We start from the raw sequence: 22506 nt of genomic DNA, 5'->3' as shown, positions 1-22506 counted from the left end.
AAAAGTTAAAAATATCAAATAGGTATATTTTTATAGGAAATTTATTCCACTACAACTTTGTCGCAGATAATTTTTCTCTATCTTCACGAAAAATGTGCTTAAATTGAGCTAATCAGTATTGATATTATCTGTAAGGCAAATATTCCAAAAATAGGGCTCAAAATTTCATTATTTTTTATTTTACATAATCCTTCCTCGAACCCCTTGAAACTTTGTATGTTTAAGAAGGTTCATGAAGGCTATCTATAATAAAAATTTCAAGCCGCAGTCTCTTTTATTTTAGAAAATAGTAAATATTGAACTTTTCGTTTTGACAAATTTTGCCCCAGTCTCCCCTAGAGACGCACTAAAGCAGTTGTAGTTGCACCTTATGGTAAAAAATAATCTTTACTTGTAAAAAGAATAAAAAAATATTCAAAATGTAGAACAAAATTATTCATTATTTGGGAATTTTCTGAACATAAGAGCTACTGTCCGCCCGTACATAATCGCTTAATGATGCCAAGGACCTTGTAAAGTAAATATTAATTTAAATAGTATTAATTTAATTTTTATTAGAATTAATAAGTATTAATAAATTAATACTTATACATACTAGGTCCCAAATCTCTATCTCTACCCGTCTAGTCTTTGGATATAGCGATGACTAGGCAAACAAACGAATGGACAAACAGCGTGACGTCAAAAATCCAGAAACTTAAGATTTCTAAAATTCTACTAAAATATGACTGCTTAAAGTAAGAAAACAATAAATATATACTAATTCCTTAAACAGCTTGTCTTTAAACAGCTGGGGTGCTGAGGTGCTGGAGGGAGCTGTCGAAGGGTCGTCAGGACTAAAGGAGGTTAATGCCAGAGGGACGGTCCCTTAAAGATGTTGTTGCCCCCTAAGTAAGTAAGTCCTCAATTATTTTTTTTAGACAATTTTCCCAATGAAAGATAGAAAATTTCTAAAGAAATGCAAAAACTAGTGTATTTATATTTTAAGTAGTGGCATAGCTCATTTGCGCTTTTGAAAATGTCATGGACCATAGAAGTGCAATAGCATGGAGCGTTGTCATATTGCAATATCATAAATCGCTTGTGTTTTTGATCGAGTTTGGCCAGTTTTCGACCAATTGATCGAAATTGATTGGTTATAATACTTACTGCCTGATTTTATAGTATTGCTTGATTTATGCAACTCATATTGCAAGATTCCCCGTCGATCCTACCAAAAAATGCTTAACATTATCTTCTTCAAAGGAGATTTGGTTGTACTTTCGATTTTGGTACTTTTATATGAGAAAGCTACGATATTTTGGGATTTGAAATACTCGAGCCATACTCCTTTTTTATCGCTTATATCAATTCGATGCGGAAAACTTTTTCTTTTAATACCGCAAAAATTTCAGAAGTCGATTTTTGAATTTTTGATTGTCTTTCAGTCAACCCGTTAAGCATCCCGTCTTCCTTAATTTGGATTATTCCCATGGCATGCCAACGCTTGAAAACACTTTTGCCAATCAAATTTAATTCTCCCACAAGCTATTTTTTTTATTTTCTTCCTGTAACGCTTTCAGATCGGCGCCATAAATTGTTTTTGGTCTTTCTGTCCTCTGCGTCGAAATCGCTTTATCTAAAGCGTTTAAACTGGTTTTATCAGTGGTTCACTGTTGTGGATGTTCGATGTAAACCTCTTTAACCAAATGACCTGTGCAAAAGTAGCACTTCCCAAAAATACTGTATTTTAAGCACAAAACTCAAAATCTGTGTTGTTAGAAGAAAAAAAAATAGTTGCAATATTACCGGAACTGTGATTATTTGTTACTGTCGTTAGCGACAATTGCTTATTGTCGGTATAAGTCGTTAGCACCACTTATGCCTGATGCCTAAAAAAATAGTCGAGGACCTAGTAACTCAAAATCAAGAGGATTATTAAACACTGTTCTCTCTCTGTGGAGTTTGAGCAGTAAAATGTGATGAACACCTGAAGTTGTATGTGCTGCGAGTTTAAAAAGATTAATTAGTTTTTATTTACAGCATTAAAATTTTCATTAAATCTTTTAGCAGTGTCTATAAAGTTCAAGTTTGCCCAATTGAAAATGTTTACAGTCTTTAAAAGTCCCCTTAATTGCACAAAGTTTTATCCTTTTTTGGTCGTCCCTATTTTCCAGTAGCATGTGATGTGAGTCACATCAAAAGGAAAGTCACATACATCCCAAAAACACAATAAATTCAGCACAGGCACAGCTCAATGGGAGAAAATTGAGAGATAAACTAACATTTTCACAATTTAATTTGCAAGTGTTTTCCTTGTTGAAAATTCTCTTTGACATGGTTTGCATGGGAAATTTTTTGGCTGATGCTGCTCTGGGAGGGTTGTGAAAACATTTGATTGACTCCGGAAGAAATACTCGTCTTTTTTAGCACATGAAGGGTGTGAATTATTCATTGTGGAGAACATTTATTCTTTGTTAAACTTCTAAACACCAGCAGCAATTGTCAGAGTTTAAAGTACCTATAGTTCACAAGAGAAATAGAGTCAAGAATAAAATTGCATAAATTGACATAAATTGTTTTGATTTATTTTATCATCAGTTTCTATGCTCCATTTTGAAATTGTATATTACAACACATTCCTTCTATCTAATTAATATTTAAATTATTTGCTCAATAATGCAATATATTCACAATAATTCGCTTGTTGCTATAACAATTATATTAGCGTATTATTTATATCATTTTTTTCTCTTAAACTATCATATATTCCTACATGAATATTCTTTTTCTTTTAAACATTTTTTTATAATCTATTTTATCTGGTATTATCTCTTCACAGTAACTCATGTTATTTCCTTTTCTCTTCAGTTACATTTCACATTAATAATTTAATACAGTAGAAAATATAAGTATATTAGCAACTACAGTAAAAAAATCGTTTTGCATTGCAAATTGGTAACAAAGAGAACGTGTTCTTGAAGAGAAAAAATCACAAATAGCAAAAATTACCAATTTTTAGATTGGACTCCTTTTTTTAAGTTTTCAACGAGGCATAACAATTTTGTTTGATTTTCTTTTTTTTTGCCACAAATATATATTCACAAAACATTCAATATTCAGTTTTTTCTATCTCCGTAAGCCGTCAATAAAAACTTCGACTGTTTATTTTAGAAGATAGACGCAAGCTTGGTAAATTCCTCGATAAAAATTTGTTTTTTTTTTAAATATATTTATTCAACCATCTTTCTTTCTCAAAATTAAAAAAAAAAATTATTTGGCACTAAATGGTTTCATAGACACCAATAATAAAATTGACAATTTCGCATGAGATTATCATTTCGTCAAAGTTAAACAACAAAAATTACAAACTATAAAATCATCGCACTTTCAGTGTCTTCCCTTAAAGCTAGTCAACTTTTACTTTCTCACCCATTTTTTGAAATAACAATAACAATTGTTAAAATTGCATCTTTCTCAGACCATGTAAAAATATTTGTCCAATATATTACACAACAATCTGCAATAAATATTTCTTTCTCTCGAGCTTTACTTTTTTTTTATAACCCAATTGAGTAATATATTGACAATAAAAGAGGAATTTGTATTAGCGAAGTTCCTAAGCTGAAAGAACCTTGTAAATTCTATGCTATGACAAGTCATTGGAAACTATCACCTCTTCGTGAGAATTCTTTTTCAAACAGTCACGAATACCCTGAAGGATGATTCCAACTCGGCGATCAAGGGCTTCTAAATGAGGCTCCCACAGCACCGGAGCTATTGGATCCTTTGCCATTGAATCTCTCATAGACTCTGAGAGACGTTTGCCATTATGGAATCTGAAATTAAAATAATAAATTTTAGGCACTTTTTATTAAAAACAGTAAGGATTAAACTACATCTATCAAATTTTTATTTTCTTAATTAATAAACAGAATAATAATAATTCGGTAACATTTCATAGAAAGGATGTCTTGTATGTGAGTTTTTTTTAAACATTATAATTATTTTTTTTTCTTTGTAGAGAGATCGTTTTATCGGTCGCAACTTCTGTGAATTGCAAGGAGGATCATTTAATGCAATCCGAACACCTTTAATTCTGAAAATTTCTGGCAATCTAAAGAGGATTCACATTCCAAAAAAATCCAATATAAGTGTTTCTGTTTGCAGAAATGGTTTGTAAGTTGTAAACCAAGAATAAACCTAATCCAAGAATAAATTATAAACTATGAAAAAGCCAAGGGTGCCTTGAGAGCAATTGGGCGCCCTGTCCCAGGGAATCAAAAGTGTTTTTCTTTTATTTCAATGCGATAGCTTGAAAATTTATTAGGACAAAATGCATTTTGAGAACTAGTAGGGGCCCAAGAAAGCCTTGAGAACAATTGAGTGTTTGAGAAAGTCTCTGATAACAGTAATTAATTTAGTAAAAGTGTTATGACCTCTACACACTAGAGAAATTTATGTCCATATTGAACAGTTTTTCCTACGCAAGCGTAGGAAATTTACTTCAATATGGACATGAATTTCTGTAGTGTGTAGAGGCCATTACAGTAGCACTTTGAACTTACTAACGTTGCTAACACTTTAACGATCAATGTGTTTTATCCTTTGCACTTTCTGTAATAATTCTGATTGAACTATCTATCCCAACTTATATAATAAAATTAGATGAATGAAGTTCAAAGTTGCTTCATAGTTAGTGAATTAAATTTTAATTTTATAATTGGATTGATAGATGCACATGCTGAAATTGAATATCGGAGAGTCACCAAAGCAAGGTAATAAATTTTCATTTAGCTTCATATAAGAGTTATAACAGAATTTGCAGATTATTAACTATAGTAATAGATATTGATATCTCATTTGGGACACTAAAATCAAAATATTGAATATCATAATTGTGAAAATTTGTAGGAATAACTCTATAATTATTGAAATATTTGTCAATTAATTATTCAGTGTGTATAAAATTCTGTCTATACTTTGAGCTTTCTGCCCATCATAATTGCAATGAATATAAGTTTTTTTTGCATTCAATTATGTCACAGCCAATAAAATCAGGGCAAATTGTGGGAGTTTGATGAGTTAAAATTGGATGGTGTAATGTGACAAATGCAGGTTTTATTTATCCATTTTAATTGCTATTAATATTTTTAATAGTTTCATCAGTGTCGCATTTGTTCCATTCCCTTTACAATTTATCCTACTGTGCCAGAGACAAATTTCAATGAATGTTTTGAAGGGTTGGACCCTCTCTGGATGAGTGTTTCAGACCACAGTCCATTGGAGGGTAATTTAATGAATTTATTTGCCACTCTAGCCAAAAACAATAGGGGGATTGAGAGAGTGATCATGTGGACCAAAAGCATTTTATTGCCATTTTGCACGTAAGTACATTTTTGAACTCGCTCTTAACCCCTGTGAAATTGAAGTCGTATTAAAGTATTTAATTCACAAAAATTTAATTAAAAAATCTGTGAAATATGATTGATTTCTTTTTCAGAGAATACTTATGCTGATTATTATAAAAAGTGTTTCCCACTTGGTGTACCTATAAGATAGAATATTGATATTACTGCTCGAATTCCATAGAGAGAGTAGTATAATAATCTCTAGGTTTTTTTCACCTTCCAAAATTTCCATCTTTGGTCCAGCCGTTACCACCCTTAGAGCTCAAAGGGTTAGGGATAGAGACTTTAGACTTTTGGGGGGACCCTCGACAACTCGACCCTGAGACCGTAATATGCTCCTCATTTTTACCCACTACTCCCCTTCCCCTCCAAAATCATGTTTTTTGGGATTTCTCGAAAACACATCGTACGGCTTTTAGAATTTACCTAGGCAAACATATTCGTCTATATACGAAAATACCATCGAATCGGTTGAATCACTTCTAATAACGGTTTTCAAAGTTAAAAGTTAAAAGGCTCTAAAGAATGCATTTCTTAACGTACGGTTTCATTTTTGAGCTAGTTGGAAAGGTCTTGGAATTCTTGACAAGCCTGAATCGATTTCAATCTGTTATGAACCAGTAATGAACTGGTTCATAACCAATATCTAATGTTCATTCGAAGGTTACTAAAATTGATCCCCTCGATATTCTAAAATCAATCCTGAATGTTACTAAAATTAATCCCAAAAGGTACTAAGATTAACCCCCCAGGTTACTAAAATTGATCACCTCGATATTCTAAAATGAAACCTGAAAGTTATTAAAATTAATCCCGAAAGATACTAAAATTAACCTCCCAGGTTACTAAAATTGATCCCTTCGATATAACGAATATATTCTAAAATCAATCCTGAAAGTTATTATAATTAATCCAGAAAGTTATTAAAATTAACCTCTCAGGTTACTAAAATTGATCCCATAGATATAATGAATATATTCTAAAATCAATCCTGAAAGTTACTAAAATTCCCCCCAAGTTACTAAGGAAATTCCTTTATTTTACTCCTAAGGTATTATGGACAATGTTTTGAGTGTTTTATAAATCGGTTGTGTATCGATAATCAACCGGTTATAAATCGATAAGTAATTTTTGTTTAAAAAACAATTTTATTACACTTGAAGCTATGTTGTGGGATCTTTTTAGTGATTTATGAATCGGATCAAATCGGTTGTGATCCGGTAAATGGTAAATGATGCGACAGTACTTTACACTAATATTTACGAGTTCGAGCACTTCGCAAAGCCTGGGGCGCTTCGCCACCCCTTTTTTATTATACATATATTGTAAGAAAAATTATCCACCTATAGCTTAACCGAGCATATACGAAAGTATTAGAGCATTTGTTTCGATCATCTGTACTTACTGTTTATGAAAATCACCAGCTTACAATTATGAAGTTTATGTATTAAAATACGTGTGAATGAAATTATTGATAATGGATTACTACATAATATAACCTTTAATTTATTATCTATTACCTCTTTCAGAGCAGGGATTTTATGTAGATTTATGCGACCAATTTTCACAAAATGAGCTTGAGCTTTTACCCCCACGTGCAATTCATACTGCAATGGACATTTTGGATATTTTTCATTTACTAAAAGGACAAATAATCACTCTTACATTTCAAATTTACACAAACTAAATGAAAAAAATCTAGGAAGAGTGGTGGACCTATTTAATTGAAAAATTAAAATTAAAATTTAGAAGAATATTTTTGTGCTAATGCATCTTTTTAGTTAGATTATTCTATTTCATTGGTTTTTTTTGCGCATTCCTGTCTCAATTTAAACAAATGAACTGATAGAATTTGGTTTTTGTGTAAAATTTCATACTTTTGCGCAATTTTCGTCGATTTCATAACATAGAAAAGTTATGAAATAAACAGACTTAGGAATATATCTAAAGGATATTCTTAGAGGAAAATAAATATCACCATCGACCGAAGAATCCTAGTCGCTATTTTTACAGTTTAGTCCCTAAATATGGTAATTGATGTATCGGACTAACAAATAAAGTTGTTCAAAGTTTCGCAAGATTTGTAGAATTGTAACAAATTATGATTTTCGAATAATCGACAAGTGATTTCTCTATTTTAAGCAATTAGAATATGAGTGATATCACTGGATTGCAATGTTTAGAGAAAAACTCGCTTGAATAAATTTGTGCAACGAAATTAGCAAATTAGCCTATTTCCAAATGCAATATGCATTTGCACTTTTACAATATAATATGAATGATATAATTAATACGAATTATTGTGTAAAATCAAGTATTTATGCAATTTATCATACAAATGTATATACAGTTGATTGCGTTAAACTTATTTTTATTTAGACTTCCCTCTAAAGCTTTTCATTGCATGGTGTATTAAAAATAAAAATCATGAGATAATTTGGGTATTTTAATTAATAAGTGATGATTTTTTTCTGAAAGGCTTTGCTGCAATGGAAAGGGCATTAATTGGATTATTTTTGTTATCTTTTGTTTTTTTATAAATTACCGAAATTCATTCAATTTTAAATATCTTTAATTAGTCAATAAAGATTTTCTACAATAGTTTTCGAGATTTAATTGTATTTTTTTCAGCTCTGCAAAATTTATTTAATTATAGCACCAGATTCTATTATATTTTATCGATTAGTGGCCTAATTGATAATTGTGCTGTACTCTCATTAAGGTTATCCCTCTCGTTTTAAACCAAAATCATAGCACAATTCTGGGTTGTGCTGTGATTTTGTGACAGAGATGTGTCAATTTTTTTCAAGTAATGTTAATTATGAAATTATTATTTTTTAATAAATGTGAAATTAATTAATACATATTAAATAATGAAGTTATTTTGCTCCTTGTATTTTTATCACTTGTTAGCCTATAGAAGTGAAATGGTAAGAGACATTAATTTTGGTTATCGGTGACCCCACAGGTTTCAACTAATATATTATAAAAATTTCCCAATTTCTTTGCTTGTTTTTTTTATGAAAAATATTTGTAATAATTTGTAAAAATTATTACACAGATTGAATATGTGATAAATAAATTTTCAATCTAAAAGAACAAATATTTCAAATTTAATAATAATTGACATTGCATCTGTAATAAAAGAGACGCGATATAAATATTTTTGAGCATCTCTACGATTTTTTTTTGACAAATTATTGTATTAAGGCTGTGACACTTTTTTTTTAAATTTTAGGTTGATAGGAACATAGTATATGAGCATAAAACGATAGCTAGAAAAGTGTCATGTGATAGAATGTATAGAATATTGACTTGGTGAATTGGAAAACCATTAGCCCACCCCATTTTCCACCTCAATCATCGATGACTGCGTGCCAAGCATGATCATTGACATACTTCAAGTTACACTCCATCATCCTCTGAGGCAATTGTTTGCATTTTGCTTCCTGACTGACAATTTTCCATCGATTTCTCACACTATCAGAAGTCTTGGGTGGTCGGATGGAAGTTACAGCAAACATGATGATCTAGGCATGGTTGGGATCTTATGAGAAAAAATAACACACAGACTGGATAGAAAGAAAGTATCTGGTTATGTGGAAAATTGAGACATTCACCCATTTTTCCACATGACCATTTTTCAATCGTCTCTTTCTATATAATTCAATTTATTTAGGGTGGATTGAGTGAATTTCCAGCCATTGAGTATTAGATTCGCTCATTCCCCATCCAAACTTTTCACTTCCAGACCATTGTTGAGGGCGAGAAAGTACTTCATGCTGCTGTGAAATGAGGTAGAAATATTTAACCACTCACCTGAGGAGAGTTTCAAGCGTTGAGGCTCTAATTAGGCAGCATTGGAGAACTGGGGCTAAAATTGTCAGTTCATCGTGGAAGGGCTTCCCAAAGCCACGTCCGTGGTCCAAGTGGAGCGGGAATGTGTCATTGCCAAAAATTCTGTTTTGAGAGAAGATATAACAGAGAACAACATTATCACTCAACTTCATGATGCTTCTTGTCTGGTGAACATGAATTTAAGAGAGGGTAAAAAGTCTAAAGGAATATAAAACCCAGGAGAACTTTTCCCTAGTATGGGAAAAAGCTATTGAAATCACTTTTCCAATGTTGAGTATGTCACTTGCAGATGGAAATATTGATCAAAAGGATTTACTTCTGTGCAGATCAAGTGAGATTTTTCCACTTAACCAAGTACCTGATTTAGATTTATTTCAATGAACTTGTTCAACAGTGAAATAGCCAATAAAAGAATATTGCTATTTGAGAATGAAGACATTTAGAATGTGAAAACTTGCATTCAATTTTCACATTCATGCAACTTGACAAGGAAATGAATATTTTATTGATAGCTCAAAGGCAAATAGAAATAATATAAAAGAATAGAAAATAAATGACCGGTGATAAACTCGGACAAGCTTATAGTAGCTGAGATCCTTAACAGGCGACCGCGAAATGCGTGCAACTCGGGGTGCTTGCAACTCGAAATACTTGAAATTGACCGCTAATTTTCTAGTATAATTAAGTGTGGAGTATTCCATAGAGTTTCTATAGAACATAATGTGACAATATAGCAACAGTTAGTCGTCGTGTTACTTTTTTATATACACCCTTAATTAAATGTTATCGAAAATACAAATTAAAATGCTTTCAGACGGAAAACAACACTCAGTCCTTTTAAGTTCCTCTCCTTTGACTGTCCACTAAATTGATTTCCATATAAATTTCAATCATCGGTCATTTCCAAAGTAATCTACAGAGCTTATCACGGAAAATTGGTTCCTATAACAGTATAAATTTGCTTTGAAATGAGTGGTGAGGCACGTTATCACTTTCAGTTTGAATAAATAATTAGTTAGGTTGGATAGATACCATTGCAGCATTTAACACAATTTGATGACTTTTGTTGAGCATATGGGATTAAAATTAAATTTGTAAATATTTATAGAGCCCAGTTAATTAATTTTCACTGTAAACATTGTAAAGGTAAACTTTTCTAATATTGTGTTATTATATTAAATATTTTTCCATTGGTAAAACATTATTTTAGAATTTGCAACTATAGTGAAATATAAATATTATCCTGTACCTGGCATTTTAAATGTTAATTGTCTGTTATGAAATAAATGTTACCATAATATTAATATTTATAAATGAAATATAAAGGAATGTCCTGAACATTTTAATAATGAATGAAGTTTCAAATGAAAATATTTGCTTAAGTTCTCAAACATTTCATATTTGTGACCCGACTAAGTTTCAGCATTATGTATTTGAGTAAGTTTAGTATTATGATAAATGTTGCGTATGTATTTTTATTAAGGATTTCTTCCTTCAGAAAATAAACTGCTTTGCTTGGTCCTGTAACCCAAGGCATTAAACATAGTCGTAGCTTTCTTTTGACGACTTCTAAGGACACAAAAATTTCAGTTTAGCTATATTTTTATAAAAATGAGCAGTAATTGCGATATTTTTAAATCAAAATAAAAAAAATAGTAACTAATAAACTGTAAGTTAACTCGAGGAAACATCTTGATAATGACTTAAAAGCTAAGATATCGAGATATATAGCATAAGAATCACAAAAAATAAGTTAATCGCTACTTCCATCGTTTAGCCATAGGTTTTTGAGATTTTGGATGTTACGAAAATTTAGCAAAATACAATATATCAATTTTAATTGTTTTAGTATAATAATAAATGTTCTAATTTGACTAAATTTGTCATCATGATTAAATGTAGCTCTATTCCTACAAGCTTTTATTTCGTGAATTCTGTTGAATAAATTTTGTGTGTCGCGTGGCTGGTTTAGTTTTGAACTGATGATAAATAGTCAGAAAGGAATAGGGAAAATAGGGGTAGTATTAAACATGTTATGGTTGTAAATACTGATTTTTAAGCCTACGCAACTTGGATTTATGTCGTTCATTTCTTCAGTGGACAAGGATTTCTATAGTATATGAATTCGTAGTTCGGTACCTTTAAATTGCGGGTCTTTTGAAATTGAATCTTTTTTTCTCCTACTTTTAAATCACACTGGACCGTACCAATTGTGAAGCTAAATTGCATGCTGATAAGACTTTGTTCAATTTACAAATAGGAGAAAAAATCCGATTTTAAAAGTGCCCCAATACAAAGGTGCCTCACTTCTCCCAATAGATCTCTCGTCTCGCCCTCTGAAGCCTAATATTTAATAGTTCTGCAAAGCATCTCAGCTTTGCGGAATGCTCGAGCTCATGAGATAGAGCTCACCGTGAATTAGTTTTTCGCATGATCTTTTGGTGACTACTGGTTGTCTAGAGATCAAATTGATTCATAAATCACAAAACCATTTCAAAATCAAAAAAAAAATCAGTACTTAACCGATTTATTACCGATGAAGGCTGATGCACCTGGATTCGACATTTCAATACACTTTCAAAAAATACAAATTTAACCAAATCGGTTGAAAAATGGGCCTTCCAAAGTGGTTGACGTTTGATCTTCAATAATTCGAAATGGCGAATTTTCCAGTCTTGGACGAAATATTCGCCTGGACTACCTCTAAAACATATCCGAAAATCATTGGAAAAGGTTGGGCCAATTTAGAGAAAAACCAAAAAAAAACATGGTTTTGGAGGCAAGCGACTTGCAAGTTGGCCTTTTTATATGAAGTTGTTTGAAGCCAATTCCTAAATTGATCTCGGACTCAGCTCATAGTGCTCCGAGGAAAAAATTTATTTAAACAAATATTTAGTATATTTATCCCTCCATATGGAAAGGAATCTTATAATATGGAAAAACTTATCACTTTTTAAATATTTAGCATAACGATCACGAGTGCAGAAAAATTCTCATACGCATTTGTATGTGAAAGTAAGAAATTGGCTTCAACTTTGAAGGCCACTCGCCGGGGACTAGTTTGGAGGGGTTAGGTTAGGGTGGCCAGGGGAAAAATCGTCTAGAGATAAAGTTTTTTTTATTGGGGTCATCGACGACTGAAAGTCGATATCTCTTACCGTTTAAGCTACAGAACGGTGACAAGTTGAAAAACAGACGACTATATAACTGCTCTCTCTTTAAAATTCGAGCAGTAAAATCACAGTGTTTGCAACGACCTCATGTTTACTATTGCATCAATTCCCTTTACGCACTTTTTTCTTGCAGATATTTAATTAACATCTTTTACTTTCATATCATCTGCACTGTCTTTGAATATTTGAAAAGAAATTTGAATGTCTCATTAAGAAATATTGCAGTACTCAATTTCAATTCAATTTGAAGTTTATTTCATACCTGAAGGATATAAAGTTTCATATTAAAACTTATAACTCCTATTATTGGTATTGGTTATATTGTCTAAGTATATTGATGCAAATTAGAAGCCAAAAAAAATTAACTAAAGAAGTTACGACGAATTCTGATTTATATTTTTTTAAATTTGGGCGTTTATGAGAATTTGTTTTAAATAATTTGTGTTAGGGTTATAAAATCTCTTTTTGTCAAGTGGGATTAATAAACAAAATTACACGCATTCCAAGTATATATTTCCAAATTTCGAAAATGAAATTATGAGAATTGCTGATTTAACTGATAAAATATAGGCGCATGATTTATACAATTCCAGCATAATAAGTTCTACAAATATATTATATTTAAAGCATAATCAGGATAACGAGTATTCAAATATGCTGCAAATAATTTGAATTATGTTTTAATTCTAAACAATTTTAAACTCGCTCCTTTGAAATTACAAGGATCCAAATCATTCTGAGTAATTTTTCAGGAAACAGAATCAAAGATTGATTTCTGTGTATATAATATCTCAATTATTTTTTTTTAATTTTTCATGGTTTAAAACAAATAACCATCTGATTGATTTCATAATAACGTTATCATGTTTTTGGAAAAAAATTCTCATTTTAAATAATTTGTAAAATCCTCGATTCGATCCTTCATGAAAACTGTGGTACATTGAACTTCAGGAGTATTGTAAATTCATGTAATTCGGTTTATATGATTCTTCAAGTAACTTTTACGGCTCTCAAAGCATCGTAAAAGTTCAATTTACACTTTTCTTCAGACCCATTATTTTAATACTGTCCAAGCGTGTGTCAGGGGATACACTGCAACAAAAACATGAATGAAAAGAAAAACTCATTAAAATCTCGTCAAATTGAGATTCAAAGTTAAGGTGTATTAGTATAGAGTGAGCGAGAACAAACATAATAAGGCGATAAACGAAATTACATAGATAGAAAAAAGTGGTCTTGCAGTGAAAAAGTCGTAAAATGTAAAGTATTTTGTAATAAAAACAGTGCAATACACCTATTAAAAAAAAACTCCTGACCTAGACATAAAATTTGTTTTGCTGAATTCAAATTCTAATCTTGATAAAAACAGAATTGATTGAAATCTACCGACAATTATGTTTATTTTATAGGTAATTTTACAGGTAAAACAAGTACCACAATGAACCATACAGCACAAAAATCCTTCACGACACGAAATTATTGTTTTTCTTTTCTTCGTGCCCAAACTACCATGAGTGTGTTGTTTATTACAAAGTCGGTTTAGGATCTCCGTGGAATCACTTTTTATCATCTCATGAGATGCTGGACGACGAAATGAAAAAAGTTCTATGCCTAAAATCACGAAGTTAGCTTTATTTGTTATAGTGCTTGAAGGTAGAAATTTGTGTTCCGTGTATATGGGGGGATATTCTATGGAGCTTTCACCCCTGGATTTTCTCTCATTCTCCCGCTTCTGGTGACACTTTGATAGACTTTATGGGATACTCAAGGGAGTCTGGAAAACATCTGCAAAACCTCCCAGAATGTTTTCCACAGAGAAATTTATGTTTGTGTCCCCAAAATTGTTCCGTATCGAGCTGAAGAGAGTGAGGGATATTTTACATACAGTGTACTCAAATATATTGAGTCAGATTTTGAGATTCTTCTCACACTCCATTTCACTATTTGACCGTTCATTCTTGTGTCCAGTGAAAAAAAAAGTTTATTCTATGGTCATAGGTTTGTGGTGTGGTATGTCAGGAAAGGAAAATATTTTTGTTTGCAATATTATTTTGTCCATAGAATGCCTTTGGACCTAAAACTATGAAAAAGTGGTGAAGTTGAAAATTTATATGAAATGAAGAATTTTCATTGATGAAATTTTATCAAAGAGAAAGAGAAAATTTAAAACAAAAGACCAGTTAGTGATGAAGGAATTTCGTAAAACTGATTTTTTTTAAACTGGGTGACAATTTTCATTCATAAATTTTAAGCGGATTTCTAGTAATTCTTCATTTAAAGGCAGGGGCCCATCAAGCTTAATAAAAAGTGAAGCTATTTTTCAGTTTTCCTTGTAAAACTTTTGCAGATATTGCACCGCGATTTAAACAAATTTGCTCGTAGTTCTTGTATTATTTCGGCGAACATTATAAAATATGTATTTTTAGCGGTGGCAGCCAAAATCTCGAAAGCTAAAATCCCGAAAGCCAAAATCCCGGACGCCAAAATCCCGAAAAGGCCAAAATCCCGAAAGCCAAAATCCCGAAAGCCAAAATCCCGAATGTTCAAAATCCTGAAAGGGACGAAATTATATGGAGGAAAATGTTTAGAATAATTTCCCAAGACACAGAAGATTTCCCTTTGCCTCCAGAAAGCGCGAGTGCAATCGTGGGAGTAGCTATGACACTTTTAAGAATTCGGGATTTTTGCTTTCGGGATTTTGGTCTATTCGGGATTTTGGCTTTCGGGATTTTGGCGTTCGGGATTTTGGCTCTCGGGATTTTGGCTTTCGGGATTTTGACCGGGACCCGTATGACAATGTCATATGACAAATTTAATTTTTTATGTGGTAAATTCGAAAGAACTTATATAAAACGGACTCATATCAGTTACTAAAACTTCATAGAGCTCTTTGCAAAGGTCATTCGATGCTTATTGAGCTTTAGTGTGGTCCTACTGCTCTATAATTTTACCGTGAAAATTTGTCATATGACATTGTCATACTGTTACAGAATTTCCCTTTAGGACATTTACGAAATAATTTTTTAAAGGATATTTTAAATCATTTAATTTTCTTATTTGCATATTGATTTATTTGTGAAAAGAGTAACAAATTTAATTGCTTAATAATGGTTTATCTTATAAAATGTTATAGGTTTTGTTAATACACGAATCGTAGTTTCCTTTAGAGTTTATTTAGAACCAAATGTATTTTTTGTAAATTTACGTTATATATTTATTTTTTTTAATAGTTTATTTATTATATGTCTTATTTCTCTTAAATGATGGTTAAGTTTATTATCAGTGCAGTGTTTAAAAATTTAAATAAAAAATATTCATTTTCGGAATACGCCATAAAATTTTAAATTCTTTTTAATGAGTATTAAGCCAAGGTAAATTTTGACGAACTAGTCTTTTTTATCGTAACACATTATTAAACTTGCATCAAGCAATTCTATGACGCAAACTTTACGGACTTTACGATAATAAAGCTCTTCATTCTTTTACGAGAAACTTCCACTAGCTTCTCTTGATTTTGACATGAAAATTTTAATACAATTCTATATTTTACAATTGCCTAAAGACGAAGACTGGGAAATATAAAATATTTAGATCATGAGCCTTATAAACACCCCATGGTGTCCTCAGCAATAATCTGAGAGTTTCCCAGGAAATATTTAGCACATTCACAGGTTCATATGCAATATGGTTGAGAATCATGTTCTGTTTTGTGTTCATGGCCCCTTACATGGAGTCCTAAAAATACACCTCTGAGTGAGGGAATCTCTGGGAATGGTTCAATCCAAATGAAATAAATAGGAGTTAAGTGGGGATGGAGGAAAAATTTGTTCCAAAACCTCATATTCACCCCATGTGAGGATTCTGGTGGCAAAAACAATGTGGCCATCATGACCACATCGTTTGAAAAGCAGACAAGTGTTGAATTTTGAATTAAAATAGAAGGGGGGGGAGATACCATTTCCAAACATGTGTGTGAATGATTCCCCGGGAGTTGGGTTGTTGGAAAATAATTTCGGGAGGGTTTAGAAATTTTGTGGCCTTTTTAACTCACTTGAAAGTTTCGTAGTGATGACGATCCATGTTACCCATGAGAAAGTCAAATACAGACATGTCCATTAGGTCCAGGAGTCGTCTGCCCTGGTCATACGGTGGAATATCTCTCACCTGGTGAATAAACAATTTGGTTTTTTGTTGTGAATTTTCTCAAAAAAACACATCAACAGCACATTTACCATTGAACAATAGTCAGCATCTGTCTCCCACTGTGCTTTCCTTCTTTTATGGTAGGATCGTCGCCATGGATGACGCCAGACCTGAAGAAAAAAAGCAAAGAAATAGTCAAACAGTCAAATTAATAAATTCTTTCCTCATTCTTTCTTCAAACAAAATTGCAAATTTGCATAAATTTTCAGTGATAGGAGCAAGAGTTGACGGATTAAATTAAAAACTTCAAGAAGAACTAATTAATTTGTAAAGAAACACTCAACAAAAATGTCCAATGGGACCCTTTAAAATCCCTTGTTGGAGAGAAAAATTTCCATAAAATTAAAAACTAACAGTCTTCAGCTTTATATTCATTTTTCTCCATCCTTTTGAGTTAAGCTCCCATGCCACCAATAAGGCCACCATATTTTCATACTCCTTTACTGAAAGAGGGCCTCCACTAGTGTGATTAAAATACAAATTCTCTGTGTGATTTCGTGAACACTGAAGGAAGATTATACAATGTAGAGGAGGGTGGAGCTAAATTGGCCAGGGGTTAATAAACAGACTACTGAATATTTTAGTCAGATGAGAAAGTGGTGAAGGATAATTTTATTATATAATTGTATTGGATTACATAAATACTAAAATAAAAGTGAGACGACGGTTTATTGCTTACTTTCAATATTTAAAAATATTATAATTTTAGAACTGAAATTTTTCATTTCATAGGTCTTGAAAAAATTATTTATTTAAATAGTTTTTCTTATACTTATATTATTTGAACTCAATATATTATATCTATAATTCCGGTTTTGATAAAATATTTACGTTCTAAAGTCCATTTATATTTACTAAAGATTGAATGAAGATAAATTGAAATATATTAGTTTTTTTTTATTTTGAAGCAAATGACTTTATCTTAAGTTTCATATAAGACTTTCTTAAGAATTAACGAATGAAGAAATACGCGCATCAGAGCTAAAGTGGCCTTAAAAGACTAAAGATTTAGTCCCGTTCCCGAAAGTTTCAAAAAATCCTGAATAGCAATTACTTTTACTATGGTTTTTGAAAATCTCATTGATCATTTGCTTTCAATTATTTAATCCTAAATCAATTTTTTTCCAAAAACCTCGACTAACAACCAGTTAGAGAAGTTAAGCCATTTGGCTAAGTCTTAGGTCTGAAGCCCGTATAAGATTTAGCCATATGGCTTAGCTGTTACAATTTTTTATCAATTGAGATTTTTGGGAAAATTTGACTTAAGATTGAATATTAAGGATATTATGATCAATTAGACATCGAAAAATCAATAAGATTGGTTGATAATTTAGACTTCAAGATTTTTGGATAGATGATTAAACATCCAGTGTAACACCCATGTAAGGTTATTATCTAAAACTCTAAATGTAGTCTCTTAAAACTCACAAAGAAAACCTGCTTCCAAAGCAACTCCAAATTTTGTCAAAATAAGTCCATGATGGGAATTGTCTGGCTTTTTCTTAAATTTTTATTTGCACGAAAACTGTATAGTCTTTCTACTATGCTTACAAAGCATTTTTAGGGATATTTTTATTTATTATTTGACTTATTTATTTTTATTCAAGGTCCATCTATAAGATGATTTTTCAAGTTTTTACATTGTATTGACATTTTTCAATTTATCTTTTATTTTTGTAAGATAAAATATGTTTTTTTTACGACCACGCCTGCCCTAAATAAAGTTTCGATACTTTCATTTTATAATTTTAAGAACCAAGACATATACACAGACCAATGCAGACTTTTTTTTATCAAACTTGAATTTTGCTGTCAGTATATTTCCCACAATCCCCTAATAAAAATTACATGACAATATCACGCTACACTTAAGAAGGTTTGGGAGTTTTTAACGTGATGCATTCTGTTATCAGGGACCATATAAGAGCCAAGAAGTGAGATCGTTTTCGACATTGTTTTCCTTGAAGAAAAACAATAGCATATAAAGTCTTATCTTGCATTCTTGTATGTATCACTGAAACTTGATCTTCATGATCATCATTGGCTGTAATAAGGTAGTTGATCACCTTGAAATCTTGCAGAAAACCTGAGGATTTTTTATTCAAATAATAAGCTCTTTTATGGGTTTTTACACAAAAACTTGCATTTTATTCTTAAAAAAGAGAATTTCTGGTTATTGGTTTTTCCCAGACGACAAAGACATGGGTTAAACCGATTATTTGTTTTGTAACTGGTAATTTTTTTTGTTAAATTCTTTGAGGCAAAAATTCTTAAGTTCGACTGGTTTAATATGTTAATACAATATGACAGAGAATGCATTTAATCGCGACATAAACGTACTAAAGAATGTGTTTATAAATTGCAGATTTAAGATGAGCTGAAATTTACATCATTCACCAGATAACAAGACTTTTCAACACCACCAAAAGGTGAACAGGCAGAAAAGTACTGGGATTCTGGGAATGAATTTCCTTCTATTTTTTATTCTTCCCATCGGATTTAGAGACTCTTCTCTCCCCAAAAAGGACATGGAAAAAAATGGAGAATTGGGAGGCGGAATAAAAGAAGAGCGAATAAAGGAGTATGGGTGGTAAAGGATACAAAATAATTAATCTTCATGATATAAATGTAAACGACACAAGTAATACTTTCAAGCAAACAGACTCGCAGGATCGCTAACATTGGGGGCTAGGGTGTGATTTACATTCGCAAACTAAACTGCTGTATGGAAGGTTGAATGGTGAGGGTGGAAAAAAAATAGAGATGCCTGATGCCACAGGGGAAAAGCTCCGCTCCGAGATCCAGAGGAGAGCAATGTAGAATAAAATCCTTCCCACACACAAGCCACCAACAGGATTAAGTGGAAAGGATAAATGGAACTACCACAAATTCAAATCACTTTCCGCAGTACCAGTGTAGTGGCAATGCGACAAAAAATTTGCATTTTCTTTTCTCAAACTATCAGAAGAAGGGTAGTGCAAATTTCACAAAGTTTCTCACTAAGCTCTGAAATATTTCATTATATTTTTCATCATGTTTCTTTTTCTTTGATGATGAGAATATTTTATCATAAATAATCTGGGATTTAATTTGTTATATTGTATGACTATTTTGCTCTGAAAGATTTAGAACAGACACGGTCAAAGTCTGTGGAGAATTTGTGTTGCAAATTATAAAAGAAGAAAAAAATAATAGCAAGTTTTAGGAATAGAAACTTTAGGGTTATACATTTTTCTCCATCAATTGAGCATATTTTGGTTTGGAATGTTTTTTTTTATTAATGAGAGAAAAATTTAATGAGACAAAAGTTTTGGGTATGTATTCTAAAAAAAATTGATGAAAGAAAAACTCATAAGACTCATTAGCATTATTTTGCAAAAAAGAATATAGTCAATTTATGAGGAGTCCCTCCGGTAACCATATCAATGACACACCGAAACTATAATTTTTAGAAATAGAAAAGGATGTAGGGAAAACTGGGGCACCACCAAACACGGGGTACCACCAAACACTGCGATTTTTTAATCGGATATTCGACTTCAGAGGATAAGACCTATAGGAATTTATAGGCACTATATGGATGCTTGTCCACTGAAGGAATGGTCGAGATAGTCCAAGTAGTTTAGAAATAAAAATTAGCGTTTGGTGGTACCCCATGTTTGGTGGTGCCCCAGTTTCCCCTAAGGCGATTCTGTGTTCAAATTTTGATGTAAGTCCTCTTAAGAGATTCAGACTTATCCTCGAGAATTTACGCTATAAAATTTGACGATAAAGAATCAGTCTAAGCTATCATACACTGACAGGATCAAAGAATAAAGGTTATTTGTATTAATTTCCTTTTACTGGAGCCCCCTAAGTTTATATAAGTAGCGTCAAATTTTACTGGCTGAATATTCTCGAAGAACAGCCAGAGTCTATTTGGGCTTTAGGACTATAGGGGATAGCATGCTGCCTTCGGACGATTCAAGCTTCCAACAACTTATTTTTTTATATGTTTTTAATGAATTTGACCAATAATAAATTATATTATTATTTATATTTATTTTTATGTTTCATTTTCTTTTAACACATTAGTCAAATGCTTCAATTTTTTTGAAAAGAGCTATTGAGCTTGAGTTGTTCGAAGTCAGAGCGGTTTCCCTTATGGCCTTTAAAGTCAATTCCATCAATTCTAAACAGGATTATCAAACCTAATTATCAAATGGTCAAATCTAATCCCTATATAGTGTTAGTTCATGTAATCTTTGAAGAATTTGCTCTGTTTGAAAACATGTGAATTCAAAAGTTTGTTAAAGTTTTAACAATTGCAAGGGACTTCATAACCTAAATCACAGATTTAAAGAAAATGAACAACCCAAGAAGGAAACATTTCATGAAATATTTCTGCCAAATGCAAGTATGTTTGGTAGTAGATTTAAAGGTTTTCTGTGGGAAAGGTAGCTAAGCCACGTATAACATGGATTCTGCAGAGAATGGGAATGGGTGGTGTATATAGTTAAAAAATATCACGGTCTGGGAGGATTTTGCAATAATCAAGTATAAATCACCAAGAGCGAGCAAATGGTGAATTATGAAAATTCTTCTTAGGCTTTCTTTTTCCCCATTTTGGGATACACTCTTGTGATTCTTGCACAATTCCTTGCCAAGCAAAATACAGTACATTGCTCTCTATGTTGTGCTGAAATGCCAGTTGAACATTTGAAGAAATTATTAGCGGCTTCAAATGGAAAATGTGTCAATAAATATCAGGACAATTGAAGTGGGGTTTATGGGATTTATATTCTTTCTCTTATAAAGCATCTCACCCACAAATTAGTCATGTAAACAGTAACACGTCATCCGCTATGCAACACTATTACGTGATATTCTGGGCAAAATAAAGATTGGAAAATTATGTGTGAAAAAATCTCATTGAAAGTCATTGTTGTGCGGAGATCGACTTCTCACCAGAGTACTCATGAGGTAAACCGCATTTAATATTTACTCCCATTTTCTTCACAATCGTCTCCCAATCTCCTTCTCCTCCATCACCTTTATTTATGAATGGAATAAGATGCAAATGAGATACGAATCTTCCTCGTTCCGCTAGGAAAATTGCTCCATTTATTGTGGAGTGTGTCTCATATGAAATTGATGAGACTCACATTAAAGTCGCAATTACCGGGCTCACAATTCTTTCCCCTTTGATTAATAATTTTGTGGTAAAAGATTCCCTCAGAAATTCTTCAACCGCTACACGTGAGAAGGAGCAACAATGGCACTAATCTTCGCCAATGGCAACAGTACTCACCTTACGACCTGCTTGTTCGTACGTGGGAAGGAAAGCAGCAAAGGATCCTTCCAGGGTGTCGGGGCTGCCACAAATTGCATGGGAGGTGTCACAATAGTAGGAGCACTTTCCGTGGAAGCACAAGTTATTTGATGGTGACACAAAAAATGTCTTAAGCAATTCATCATCGCTGACTTGATAAATTTCCGTTGTAATATTCAATGTTCGTCCCACAACTGGCATGGCCCGCCTGAAGCCCATGAGTCTGCAAATACAGAGCAGAAGGAAGGTATTCTATTTTATGTTCTTAATAATAAACTATTTTGTTGCATCTAATTCCTCGTTTATGCGTTCAAAGTTGAGGGGTTTGTAGGTGAGTCAATGCAACATTTGTTTTATTATTTAAAAAGACTTCTAACAAAATATGACTCTGAAAAGTGACAATTGTTGGTTTGATATGTACTAGCAAACCAGTCAAAATTTTCTAATTTTTTCTTTAAAATTTTACACAGCTATTATATTCAATAAATGAATTTAATTGAATAATTATTTAATGTTGAAAATATTTTATTTACATCAAAATTTAAGATTTAAAAGAATATTTCCAAATCTA

At 31.9% G+C, this 22506-nt stretch overlaps 1 protein-coding gene across 3 annotated transcripts in view; it reads right to left on the bottom strand.

Annotated features, from left to right (window-relative positions):
- Positions 1-2545: 2545 nt before the first annotated feature.
- Positions 2546-22506, bottom strand: part of LOC129803429 (extracellular serine/threonine protein CG31145) — a 90038-nt gene continuing 70077 nt past the window's right edge. For 2 of the 3 annotated variants that reach the window (XM_055849988.1, XM_055849998.1), the window contains exons 8-12: positions 21915-22158; positions 16654-16734; positions 16473-16585; positions 9210-9350; positions 2546-3818 (exon numbers count right to left, since the gene is read on the bottom strand). In XM_055849988.1, coding sequence (XP_055705963.1) covers positions 3629-3818; positions 9210-9350; positions 16473-16585; positions 16654-16734; positions 21915-22158 — 769 coding nt within the window. In that variant the 3' untranslated portion in view covers positions 2546-3628. Of the gene's footprint in view, positions 3819-7770; positions 9351-16472; positions 16586-16653; positions 16735-21914; positions 22159-22506 lie in introns of those variants that run through there. The other variant, XM_055850007.1, reaches the window with a different exon arrangement.

Source organism: Phlebotomus papatasi, chromosome 1 (genome assembly GCF_024763615.1).
Source record: "Phlebotomus papatasi isolate M1 chromosome 1, Ppap_2.1, whole genome shotgun sequence".
Lineage (NCBI taxonomy): Eukaryota > Metazoa > Arthropoda > Insecta > Diptera > Psychodidae > Phlebotomus > Phlebotomus papatasi.
The sequence above is the reverse complement of the archived record's forward strand: the minus strand, read 5'-3'. Positions and strand labels throughout refer to the sequence as shown.